This window comes from Xiphophorus maculatus, chromosome 9, assembly GCF_002775205.1.
Source record: "Xiphophorus maculatus strain JP 163 A chromosome 9, X_maculatus-5.0-male, whole genome shotgun sequence".
In the NCBI taxonomy this organism is placed as follows: domain Eukaryota; kingdom Metazoa; phylum Chordata; class Actinopteri; order Cyprinodontiformes; family Poeciliidae; genus Xiphophorus; species Xiphophorus maculatus.
Genome location: NC_036451.1, coordinates 5,381,005 through 5,394,691, shown reverse-complemented (window position 1 = coordinate 5,394,691; position 13,687 = coordinate 5,381,005). Strand labels below are relative to the sequence as shown.

Sequence of the window (13,687 nt, the reverse complement as noted above, 5' to 3'; positions counted from 1 at the left end):
ACACATTTTTATTAAGAGCTCTTAAAAAGTTATTGTATTGTTACTAAAATATTGCCGTATGTCTATGGAGAGCCATTTCAGCCAAAATTAAATAAATAATAGGGGAAATGATTTAATTGTGGCTGAAATGGCTCTCCATAGAAATAAATCCGAGAATAAATAAATGAATAAATATAAATGGGAATAAAGATGAAATTACTCGTTGATTTATTTATTTTACTCATTTATTTATGTAATTTTGGCTGAGTTGGCTCTCCATAGATGTCTGCCTCGCAATGTTACTTTAAATATTAAGCTATAAACTGGAAAACAGTGAGGGGTTTTGTGACAGATTGTAAATTCAAAATTTGTTTCTTCTCCATTATTTATTGCGTAATGAGTAATTTTACACCTGCTGGTAAAATATTATTTAAATTGCTTTAAAAAAATCACCAACACCTTGTATGTGTGGAAACAATCAGGGGCAGAAAAACATCTGAGGATGTTCAGAAACCCTGAAGACTAAACGTGCAAAAACAACGATATAGGATGAGACACGCGCTTTTAAAAACAAATGGCATTTCCAGCTTTTCAGGAACCAACACACAGTTATAAAGAAATTCCTCCAGCATTAGATCTGAACCACCCACAAGCTGCATTTACAGCCTTTTCTGAGATGGCTCGACCGGTCGAGTTTGTTTTTGAAGGTAAGACCGGGGATTACTCATGCTGGCAGCAGGCGGGCTGGGCCGGCTCCAACCGTGCGCTCCTCGATCTAATCTCCGCTTTACGGTTAAGGAAAAGCGAGAAAAACGAGTTTCGGATGCATTTGTTTTAAAAAAAAATGTATTATCTGAAAACATGTAACTCTAACGACGTGAAGCATGATGAACGGATAACCTCACTTCGTCACAGAGCGGCAGGGTTTCGGTCCTCCCCCCAGGTCAATCCACCTGTTGCACCACCTGGAGCGGAGCAGCGCACAGAGGAGCGCAACCATGGGAGGTAGGAAGTCCGAATCTGACCATTTATTACTGATATTGGTTTGGATTTTAAAGTATGTAACGTTTTCAGCTAGGCTGGATGAATGAACTGTAACATTTATGAATGGAAATGACTTGAATATTCGCATTGTTGACAGACTGAGCGGATGAACAATAGTGACAATCAACACCGTTTGTTTTAACCTGTAACTTTCGTATTGTATGTATGCAATAACTGGTGATTTAGTGCATATGTATTTATACAAAATTTATTTCATTATCTCAAGTAAGACACCACAAATAGACTGTTTTCGAACCTTTATTTCTGTTAATTATTGTGATTTTCTACTTACATCTAATGACAATATTAGAATATTACATTATACAAAAAAAAAGAACAAAAAAAACAAACAAGCAAGTTTTAATACACAAACTGTGGGATTAGTGAAAAAGTGGGATTAGTGAAAATTATGTTTAATATCTGCTTAAAGCTGATTGGATTTAAAACTATAACCTTTATGGAAATGACCTGAACATTCACATTGTTTGCAGACTGACTGAGCAGGACAGGGCAACAATACGACAGTCCAACAACACACAAAGCTTTATAAATATTGTGTATAAATATAAATATATAAATATAATATAAATATTGTTTATAAATATTTGTGTAGCAATAAATATTGTTACACAAATAAGAGGGTTTCAGGTTAACTTTATCTATTCGTTGTCAATTCAATAATGTTCAACCCGAATTTAAACACCACTTCAGGCGGACAAACCACTACAATGTTCACTGCAAACTTAAGATGCGCTCGACTCACTGATCGAGCAAAATGATCACATGCAATCCAAACTCGAGATCACACCAAACAGAATCGGGTCTCAGATATTTAAGAATAACAGCGACATGGAATGAGAGTATTCAGGAAGTGACCCAAAGACAGGAGGACAAAACAAACAAAATAAATGGAAGGTTGTTAGCCCACCCTCACAAACACTAAGAGGAGGCAAACAATCCAACACTAGGCCCTCCGCCTACATGTGCAATGGGAGATAGGAAGTGCAATGTAACAGTTACATTGCACATGTGCAATGTAACAGGTGACGCCTAGTGGTGCCACTTGTTACATTGCACATGTGCGATTGATTTGCAAAGTGGATCCAGAGTGGAGTGGGTCTCCTCTGCTCTGACTGCAGGCGGTTTGAGTTGCTGAATATGGTGACAAAGTTGGCAACCGTTCTCACCACAGCTTTCTTTCATTCATCCCCATCCTTGGCCACGCCCCTTGGTGTCATATATATCTCGCAAGGGTGAACAAAACACTTAACGTTTACATAATAGCTGTGTAAGGCTGTCTATGTTAGCTAAAAAAAAAACTATTTTTGAGCTAACATAGAGCTAAACGATTTATTAACTTACCTTCGAAGTTCTTTATGAAGTTTTACACATACAGCTTAAATCATTTGTCATTGTTGGAGCTTTTAAGAATGTCTGAATAATTACATAAACATAATTAATAATCCTGCAGCGACTAAGGAGCCATTGCTAACATACTGCGCACCGGAAGTGGCCTAAAGAATACGGAAGTGCTAAAACAGAAACCCGGAAATTTGGTTCAAAATTTTTGTGGGCGGGGTTATGTTTTCACAGGGAGGTTGGTTACACTTTAACTTTGAAAAAAGATAACATCGGGCATAAATCCGACCTGGAATTGTTTGTTTAATAAGGCAGGTGCCTTCACCTGTCATTCAGAAAAAAGGAGGGCAAAAGGAGAAAGAGAAAAAACAAAATGTTGACAGTTTATTCAGAGACTGACGAACAGGAAGGACTGGACTGAATGACAAATTGTAAACAAACAAAAAAAACAAATTACTGAAATGCTTAACAAGAAGATGTAGTATATCTGTGTGTCTAATGATACACAGGGAGTGTATTCAGTGGGTCAAAGATTAATTTCATTGCTGAGTTATCAGCTCATTTAAAATGTGTGATTGGCAAAATTCATATGGTACATTTTGACCATATATACTTGCTGGGTTAGATTCCAGCAAACTTGATTCAAATGATTGCATTTCCTCCTCTGCTGCAACAACAGTCAAGAGTGTTGCACCAGGGAAATACCTAAACATGCAGGACAACCACAGCTTTATATTGTGTTCGTTTAGAGCATTACTTTATCTACTCAACCCTTAAAGGAAAAGACAGGTCCGAAAATTTAATGTGGATGCAGTGGAAATCTGCAAAACCCTTAGACTCAGGATGACATCTCCAGCACTGTAAGCTGGAAAACAGACTGAAAATTAGGAGACAATCGGGGGGATTTCGACATTTCTAAACTTTAAAATTTTTTCTAAAGACTGATGTCTGCAGAATGAGCCTGTATGGAACACCCTTCCTGACAATAATCATACCCAAGCCCTAAAAATCTCGGTCTCAGTCTGTTTGAAGCAAACTCGAATGCATATGTGAATGCCAAGCGGACCATAAACTGCTCCAATAGCAGGAAGTAGACTATTGAGCTGGGCATTCTAGGTAAATACAACCAAAACAAGTGGTCAGTTGCCAAAGACAAAATCTGATGCTACTCCATTTTTGTTTACATTTTGTGCAGAAGGAAGTTGTTCTCATGGGTTTTTTAGATGTTTTTTTTTTTTTTTGTCATTTCCTTGAGTAGTTCTTGGTGCAGTGCCACCACAGGCGAGGAGGGGAACCGGTTTTTCAAAGCGTCTTGTTCATTTGACACAGTGCGGTGTGAAAGCACACCAGAGGAAATGGCACCGATGTTGCAATTTTGGTCTCCAATAGAAGCTGATAGTCTAGCAGACTATCAAGTGGAAACAGCCTAAATCTAGATCTGCTTTGTGTGTAAATGTGTTATCTGAGCAAAGTAATAAAAACAACCTCACAGCTTTTACAACAAAAAGAAGTCAAATTCTTGCACATAAAGTCAACACACAGAGAGAATGGAAACTGATTTTCATAAACCACATATTTAAATGTTCAGTTGGGATGGAGATGGCATGCACAGCTTTATTTGAATACGTACAGGTGTGCGCCACCTGATGTTTATTTTGCTGATGTTTTTCTTCTCACTGCTTCATCTAGGTGTCTATTCCAGTGAAAAGATGGCTGACGTTTTTGCCTATGAGAGCTCAGAACTTGACTGGTGTGAAGACAACTACAGATACTCTGAGCATGTCGTGGAGTATTTCAACACGGTAAGCTCCTCAGACAGCGCATCATGCAAGAATGACCCGTTTCTGTAGTTTGATTATGTTTTAAGTCATTTTGCACCTTTTCACTTGCTGATTTGTTGTTTTTCTGCAGGTCAGCAGCTTTTTCTTCTTCATTGTTGCTCCTATAATGCTCTACCTGCTGCATCCCTATGCCAAGGAGAGGAGCCTGGCGATCCACATGGTCTGGATCATGATGATTTTTGTAGGCAAGTCCATTTTATTTCAATTGCTTGTTCTGGACCATCGAATTACTATTTTTTGTATTAGTAAAATAAAAATAAAATCAGCAAAAACGCAGTGAATACAGCTAACATTGGGCTAAACCATTGTAATATTTTTCTGATCTTCCCAAAGTATATCTAGATTTTTTAAAGAAACAGGCCCACAGCATTACATCTCCTCCACCATATTTAACCATTGTTTTATACCAAACACACTTTGAGTTTATGTTGCTGCTCTATTTCACCAAAGCCCACGGTTTAGTTAAATTAATTGCAGCATTTTGAAATGTCTGGTTTTTTACATTTGTGATAGTAGAACAGAGATTACTCATTATTTACTCACATCCTCAGTTTTAATATGTTCATCTTATGTGTTTGTGAAAAGCAGGAATATATTCCAGTAACAGGGTTTATTTTTCTGTAGGACTTTTTTCTGCATACTTCCACATGACTCTTAGCTTCGTTGGCCAGATGCTGGATGAGCTCTCCATCTTGTGGGTGTTGGCTGTAGGATATGCCACTTGGTTCCCTCGTAAACTGTTTCCCTCTTTTATCAAAGACAGGTAAGTTTACTTTTATACCACTGAACCAGATGACAAATCACTGCCCTACCCTATGACAAGTTAGTGCAAGGTCTGCTAGGATTTTTAATGTCATCTAAACCTACACACTCCGCAATAGGCCTTTAAAGAAGAAACAAAAAACTGTTTATGTATGTTGTGAAAACCTGTCTTGTCTGAAGAGGCAGCCACACAGCAAGATTCATTATTCTAGATTGGGAGGTCCATTGTGTGGCTCTTGGAATAATTTGGCAGGGTTCCAATACATTTGGTCAGCTGGTTTTACCCCTGTTCATTCCAGCATAACACTTGCTGGAAAAGTCAAGTGTTTTGTTGTTGACTTACCATCCAGAAGCCACTTGCTGCGTTCTTGTTTGTTGTGCAAGAGGCTCCATTTCTTCTGCTTTTGGGTCTGATTTAGGGTCAAAGATACACAGATGTATAATTGTGTATCTATTTGCAGCCATTTTCATGTGCGAGTGTAAAACGTTAAGTTAGGGGCCATGGCCAACAGCAGCTTACTTGGATTTAAAGTGACAAGAAACCTCAACAAAGCTCAAAATAGGCAGAACTGAGGGAACTAAAACAACATTTTTATTGAAAGTCAGACTTTGGTGCAGCCATTCATTAATCTGAATAAAATGTAATTAATAAAAATTAATCTGCAGGGAATAGACTAAAAACATTTTCTCAACCAATGAAATAAAAACTATTTGACTCAAAAGTTGGGAAACTGGGAAACACCACATTTTTATTCAAGCAAATAACGTAATGAAAACTATTTGCACTAACAGACAAAACAAATATGTTTACTTGGGTTTGTGTTTTTATTTTTGATAATTATTAAGTAAATAATAGAAGTGCTGCCATAGCTTTGGAAAGAAAGAAAGTGCCAGTGTGTTTATTTGTTAGTTTAGTGACAGGCTTCAATTGGTCATTTATGAACATGATTAGTTGTACATGATTTGGAGTTTTGTATTATACAATAATAACAATTTAAAATTAAAATGTTATATTTTCAGAAATATTTGTGGTGTTTTTGTGCAAGTAACCCTCCAATGATGTGACATTATTACAGTGACCCCCAGTTCATTTGAGTTTGAGGCTTCTGCGTTACACTGATCAGTCGTTCTTCTCTCATGTTAAACGCTTGTTTTCCTTCATGCATTTGTTTTTTCAGTTGAGCATTATGTAAATAGATTATTCCTAAATGTTTCCTGAAACTTTCTCCACTGACTTCCCAACCACAGGTCCACATTTTCGCGGCTCGTCCTTTTGATCACTGTCATTACTTCTGTGTCATCGTTTGTCAAACCTACAGCCAACGCCTACGCCTTAAACTGCTTTGGCCTCCACCTTCTGTACACCTTGGCTGTGGAGATGAGACGGTAAATGAAAATAAGGTTTTTCAATCTTGTGAAACTTCAAAACACGCAGCTTTTTGCTTTCAGTGTGACTACAGATCTTTTCTTAACCTCAGCTGCACTGACCGGAAGGCTCTACGTCTGGCCAAACTGTCGGTGGCTCTGTGGGTCCTCGCCATCTCCTGCTGGATTAGCGATCGTTTGTGCTGCAGTTTCTGGCAGCGGTTAAACTTCTGCTACCTTCATGGGATCTGGTAAGACCTCTGGTCACTTCCTGAATATATCAGATATCAGGTATTACTCACAGAAAACAGGACTGTGAGTAAAACACAATGTGCTTTTCTGTAACATTTCAAGTTAAGCTTAAAGTCAGACAAAGATAACCTTATGGAGACTGAAAGCAGTTTAGAAATTATTTTATTTACCAATGCAAAAAAACAATTCTCTTTCTTATTAACCCTTTGACACATTAAGTTAGATGCTTTAAGTCCTGATTTCTTTCCAGTATTTTTGAGTTTCTTAAAGCACAAAAAAGGAGGGAAAAATTTTGTAAAAAATAAATAAATTAGGATTTTTTTTTTCCTAGTTGTAATTTTCTCCAAATACAAAGTTGTCATTTGGAGAAAATAGTAGTATTAGTCTTTACTTGATGTCACAATATTCTTTTTTACCTGCAAGAGTTTTTTACAGTAGAAAGAGGGGATGTTTTTCTGTCTGCCATATTAGACTTAACAAAAATTTTCTTGCACTTGCAATAGATGGCCAGTAGTTGGCAATGTATTGTGTGAAGCACTAGTGTCCACTTCAGAGGTCTGTGTGCATTTATAACATAAAAATCCACAAGAAACACAAGAAAATTGCTTCTAGACAAGCTGTCTGCTGTAGTAACTGCTATGCATGAAAGGGTTAAAGCAACACATTTGTTATCATTACGTCTTGACAGTATAATGTGAGAAAGATAATCTGTGAAAAGATTGAGTTCCCCAAATCTTCCCAGTTCTATTATTTCTGTCTGAAGAAACGTACCACTCCTGGTCAAAAACAGTCAATCAACCCTGGGTATGCACCGCTCAATGTGCTAATGGCAGATAAACCATTTACAGTTACAGAAAGCAGGAAATCATTGTGCATATTCTGTTTTATCTGTCTTTCAGGCACATTCTCATTGTGATGGCAGTAGCCTACGGCAGCACACTGATAGCTTATCTGGATGCCAGCAATGAAATACCTTATTCGCTGCCTGGACTGGAGTACTGGCCCTGTGATAAATGGGCCGTTGGATTCCCCCACATTGTTCTCTCCAGCTCTCCAAAGACCCAAAAACGGTGCTGACAAATCATTACCCCTGGCATTTCATTTGTTGTCAAATGTTTGCTAAACAACTGAATTACCTTGCATCTGAATCCTACTGATAAATGTCACTGCTTAGACTGAAGTTAGCATTTAAATGCATATCTGTAGTCACCAAAACAATATAATCATAGAGGATAATGAGTTTAGTCGTTGACAAAACATTCATCTCTGCATTTCCTCTAAAGAGGTTTTTGTGTAAGCACCAAAAAGAACATTTGAAGCACTTTACAGTATAAAAAAAATTGGCACCAAAGTGCTGCATAGCAAAAACTTAACTAAGCTATTATTGCAAGTAGCAGTTATCCTTGCAACAATGTTTAATTTGACACACGACTTGTAAAGAACAATACAGTAGAGACTGATGCTATTCTTTGCTATGTAAACATATATAAAATGTTACTAAAGTGAGTTAATATAAAATATTTTTACATTTGGAGATATTTGAATGTGACCAAAGTCTTTAAAGTTAGAGTTAGCCTAGCTAACTGCTAGCATAACTTCCTGGTGAGTTATTCTTCCAAATCCCAACCTAGATTGTTTAGATTCAGATTCAAATTTATTAGTGTCCCAAATGGGTAATTGATGTTACAGCAAGTATAAAAACTAAAAGACAAATGATCAAAGATTAAAGAAATAAAAAACAACAAAACATACCAAAAGGACATGACGTGCAAATCAATACATAATGTGAAGAATACAGCTGTGTATTTCATAATTGACTGACAGTTGCTACAAACACTAAATCAGGTGCAAGTCCCCCTACCTTGTCGTGCATTAAAAAGAGATATTGATGTAGGAACAAATGAGTGCTTGTACCTGAACCTGATGCCAGAAGGCAGAAACTGGAACTCAGCATGTAAAAGATGAGAAGTATCAGCAATAATGGCTTTAGTTTTCCTAATGATTTGTTTTTTTACACACTTCTGTAAGTTAGCATTGTTCAACTCCTAAGATCTTATTGCTAGTATGTTTTACTCTGCTAAGGGCATTTTTTGACCTAATGCTAAGATTTCCAAACCAACAGAGGAGGGATAAAGTCAACACAGATTCAATATATGATCTATAAAATAGGATCATCAATGACTTATCAACTTGAAACTTTGCGAGCCTCCTTAGACAAAATAATCTTTGCAGGTTTTTTTTGCAAAGATTTTTTTGCAGGTTTTCTGAATGGCAGGTAAATTGTAACTTTTTATCCAAAATAGTCCCAAGATATTTGTAGTTCTCCTGTCCTGCACATTTAATGAAAGAAAAGCTTTATCACTCCAGTCAACAAAATCATCAACCACAGGGCCATGGGCATGTTCATCATCATGTAGAAGGCTAACTATCACCGAATCATCTGCAAATTTTAATATTATCCTATTATCATGCCGGCTGCAACAGTCGTCCGTGTACAAAATATAAAGAAGAGGGGAAAGGACGCAGCCTTGAGGGGACCCGATAGACAGGGACATGTCTCTAGACATGCATTAGAAAGCTGTTCATTGCAGATAAAAACAATGACTGCTAGTGTGTTTAAATTATTCCTTTAATAACATTAAAAGTAGCAAGAAAAAAAGTCTGATAGCTGCCCTGAAGCAGACAGGAGGCTAGCGAAGCGCAGCCAACACTGCTGCTATGTTTACATTTTCTTATTCCCAGTGAAAAATTAGCAGCAGCTTTGTTTACCAAAATGAAGAAGTGATTAATTTTTTATTTCAGTTCGTCCAGCTGTCCTTGCAGGATTTTGCATCCTTCAGTCCAGACCATAGTCTGCAAAGAGGTTACAAAATATCAGTAGGATCCACTTACAAAGAGGGATAAATATGGCAGACAAGCCCCTAGCTCAATACGCTGCAAAGACTGTCATCAATAATTGGCAAAAGAAAAAAAAATCCAACCAAAGTGTCCTTTTAAAAAAATTAAAATCTGAAATGAGAATAATCATTGTTTAATCATTTTGTTTAGTTTTAAATGTGAACCAAGCACTTCTGACAGACTGCAGAGACAAAAAGTCAAGAGGAACCGGCACACACTGACTGTCACTTGTGCACTGAAATTATGTTTTGTTCTTTTGTGACGTTTGAGGGCGTTCAGTTGCAAATATTATATTTTATTTTCATTTATCACATTTTAATTTTGTATGAGATATTTGTCATCAACCGTAATACTGCCATTGCCATTCTTTACCAATTTATTTTAAGCTTCTGATTTACATAAGAAACAAACAGCAAAACTGAAAACTGCTTTGATTTCATTTGTTCTCAGGAAGTTTTATCCAAATCTCATTTATTTATTTAGAATTTATTTTATTAATTTTATTTTTCTATACACCTCAGGCAAACAGCTGAGGTGTATAGAAAAATAATAACAAATCATTTTTGTTATTGTTTTTCCCATTATAAAGCTTTTTTTTTAGTATTATTGTTTTAATAAAGACTTTATGTCTTCGACTCTTTTCTTATTGGGAACTTAAGGAGAATTTAACAGCATTAATCAACCTTCATATAATAATTTTTATTTCTTACAAATATTGAGAAATCTTGATTTGCTTCCATTTATAAAGAATAAAATTTTACCCTCTGATGTAATTTGCATTTTTATACTAACCCTGGTTGTATATTGTGAAAAAGTTAAACTTTTGTTTTAACTTTTTATCAATTACTATCTATATATATCAGACTTAAAATCTAATATTTAATATTATGACTGACATAAATTGTCCTTTCATTTATTTTATTTACCTTTTTCTGTGTTCTGGTACCTGAATGTGTGAACTGCTTAATTTCATTTCATTGTTGTATGTTTATTTGACACTAATTTTAAAATATAAAGCTCTAAAATAAATCAAAGTACTGTGTATGACATTTATAGACATAAATAAATGACTGCTGACTGTGAAAGGGAGCTTATATTGGAGCTGTCCTCATGTTGATGTTTGAAAATGAAAATTATATTCTGTTTTCTAAAAATGTTGATGTGGTTTTATGAAAATTAATTTTGTGAAAAAACCTGTAAGTTAGATTTTTTTAATGGGTTTTTATTGTAATGCTGTTTTCTTTTGGGGTTTTTTTTTAATGTTAGATATCGACTTATTCTTTGATAAACATTTCGCTTTCCTTCAGGTTCAGTGTTTGTTTGCTGATTTTCTGAAGTGATTCGCTACAGAAACGTGTTTCTATGTTATCTATGTTATGTTAATGATACCTCAGCGTGCAGCAGGTTTACAGCAATAACAACCAGAATGAGCTGTTAAAGTGAGCTGAGTCGTCTCATTTTAAATAAACTGTTTTCAGAAACACATCATATGTTTATTTGGTCTTCACCTTTTAGAAAATAGAGCAGCAAATTTTAAAAACCTTTATTTGTTAGATTGTGTGATATTTAGAGAACATTCAGGGATACTTTGCTACTTTGCTTCTTTCATTTGATCGTTATAAATACAACAATGGATCCTTTCCACACATACTCTTGTTCCACAGGTAGAGGGTCAAACTAACTAGTCAAAGATGTTGAAAAGTGCAAATAAAATGTTTACATAGACTAAAAAATGGCATAGATGCTATTCATATTGTTGGTTTAACTGTTTCAGTTGCTATTTTTTCAGGGTGAAGTGATTATGCAACAAGCAGCTTTACTAACTTTTGTTGGGTGCCCAACTTCAACCTTATTGTGGATTTTCTCTAATCCAAACAGGTTTATTTATGAATTAATCTTTGGTTAATTCTCCCTTAAAAAATCCAACAACTAGTTCCTGGATTTATATTGACTGATTTTATGGCCTGATGGGACCAAGATTGTCCTGAAATTTTGAGGAAAGTTTCCTGTTTTTCACCACTAGAGGGCAGCAAGAGAATGCTAGACTCAGGTCTGGCGTTCTGCTGCTACAAGAAGAATCTGTTCACTTCTGCCGCCCTGGGAGCGTTATCCTGGGTAAATGAACGTTCAGTTTAGGAAACGGAGCACATGCACTGAAGTGGATCCGAAGGTTTTATTAAAGTGCGATTGTCTTTTATATATATATATATATATATATATATATATATATATATATATATATATATATATATATATATATATATATAATGAAAATAAAATCTACACACACAAAAAAATAAAATAAAAATTCAAATTTCCCGCCATATATTTTGTCTAATTACAACAAAAAGGACTCAAGCGTTTTTATCGGTTAAATAAAATCTGTATTTAACGTCATTAATTAAAAACTTAACCGTAAGTTGTCAGAATAATAACTCTATGGGCAAATTTAGACATTATATTTGTGCTGATTCATTCACTCCTGGGAATACATTATTACAAAACAAGAATGTTTGATTTCTTGTTTTATAAATATGGTTCTATATATTTTAGATTTTTATTATCTAAATTCATCATTTTTAAAGCCTTAGAGTATTCAAAGGAGGTTGTGGAAGATATTGTTGACACTCAAACACCCAATCCTTGATGGCAATCCATACAACGATTGATAGATTTAGCAGGAAATTCAGAAGAAAATCATTCGCAAATCCATTTATTTCAGCAATTCCTTTCAAAATGTGAAACTCAATTATTTATCTATGTTCATCAATCAATCAAATTTAATTTGTATAGCACATTTCAGCAGCAAGGCATTTCAAAGTGCTTTACATCAATACAAACACAGAAACACAATGCAAGATAGAATCAACGATCAAAACACGACATTAAGTCAAGTTCCATCAATAAATTTGTAATTGATTACATTTCAAATACAATTCTAAACAGGCGAGTTATATCTATGATATATAACCAGTAAAAATATATATGTTTGGTATGGACGGATGGTTGTTGATTCTTGCAGCACAGATTCAGCTGCAGTCCACTGCTGGTGAATTTTCCTTCAATTTCTCCTCTATGATGTGTTTTTCTGCCATACTTTTTCCTTCCACTCAACTTTAAATTAATACATTTGATACTGCATTCCAAGGACAATCACCCGCTTTCACAATAATGTTTTTTTTGTTTGTTTGTTTGTTTTTTGCTTCCTTATGAATGGTGTCACTGATTGCTGCTGGAACAGCTGATATGTCAGTAGCTTTACCCATGACTGTGTAAGATATAACTTGAACATAACATTCAGTTGAAAAAAATAATTTTTAATCCAAAAATCTTTTCTGAGAAATTTGATTTTAGACTTTTATAAGCATGTAAGCCTTTTTTTTTTAATTAATAGAAATAAATGTTTTTAATGTTTTCTCAACTTGTCATTGTGGAAAATGATAATTTGTTCTCAATCCATTTAAACAAAGGTTAAATAAATAAAGTAAGATAAAAATAAAATTGTTTAAATTCTCTGGGTAATTAATTTATATACGAGTTTCACTTTTTAAATTGAACGACTTTAATAAATTACCTTTTGGATGCTATTCTAATTTATTGAAACAGCGGCACCTATCATTTGTGTAGAGGAAAATACATAATGCTGGTTAATTTCACAGGACAAAATATATTATGTGATGGGTCAAGTTGGGCTTCATGTGTATGAAATACAAAGCATTATGAGAAATATAAATATCTGGAATGATTGTTTTGACTTTCCTACATTTCATTCTTAAGGACGCTAAAAATAGAGTTTCAACTTTTTCAATTAGGTATTTAACATCTAAAATACGCACTACCTGGCATTTTTAAACAATGCTAGGTAGCGCGTATTTATTTTACACAATAAGTCAAAATTGCCAGCTGAAAAAAGAAGGAATCAGTGCCAAGTATTGTACATCCATGCTGTAATAATATTCTAATTAAGACTTTGTGACACTAATGATTTCCATTTATAGTCAGAGACATGCAGCAGAGATCTTAAGTAGGGAATTAAATCATGACAGCTGCACTGACGAATAATGACCTCATGAGGACTAATTGGTTACCGCCCCATAAATACTTTCTTTCTTAGTATCAACAGACATTTCAGTTTATTGCTATTTATAGAGTTCTTGGTTGTCATTGGATTTACTTAACAATATAAA

General features: G+C 35.0%; 1 protein-coding gene across 1 annotated transcript; it reads left to right on the top strand.

Moving 5' to 3' along the window:
* The first annotated feature begins 714 nt into the window (after positions 1-714).
* Positions 715-10,685, top strand: acer1 (alkaline ceramidase 1). The gene is made up of 7 exons (XM_005803927.3): positions 715-984; positions 4,072-4,184; positions 4,294-4,408; positions 4,848-4,986; positions 6,234-6,371; positions 6,464-6,601; positions 7,502-10,685. Exons 1-7 carry the CDS (start codon positions 978-980, stop codon positions 7,677-7,679), a joined length of 828 nt encoding a protein of 275 aa, XP_005803984.2. The 5' UTR covers positions 715-977; the 3' UTR covers positions 7,680-10,685.
* Positions 10,686-13,687: the final 3,002 nt, after the last annotated feature.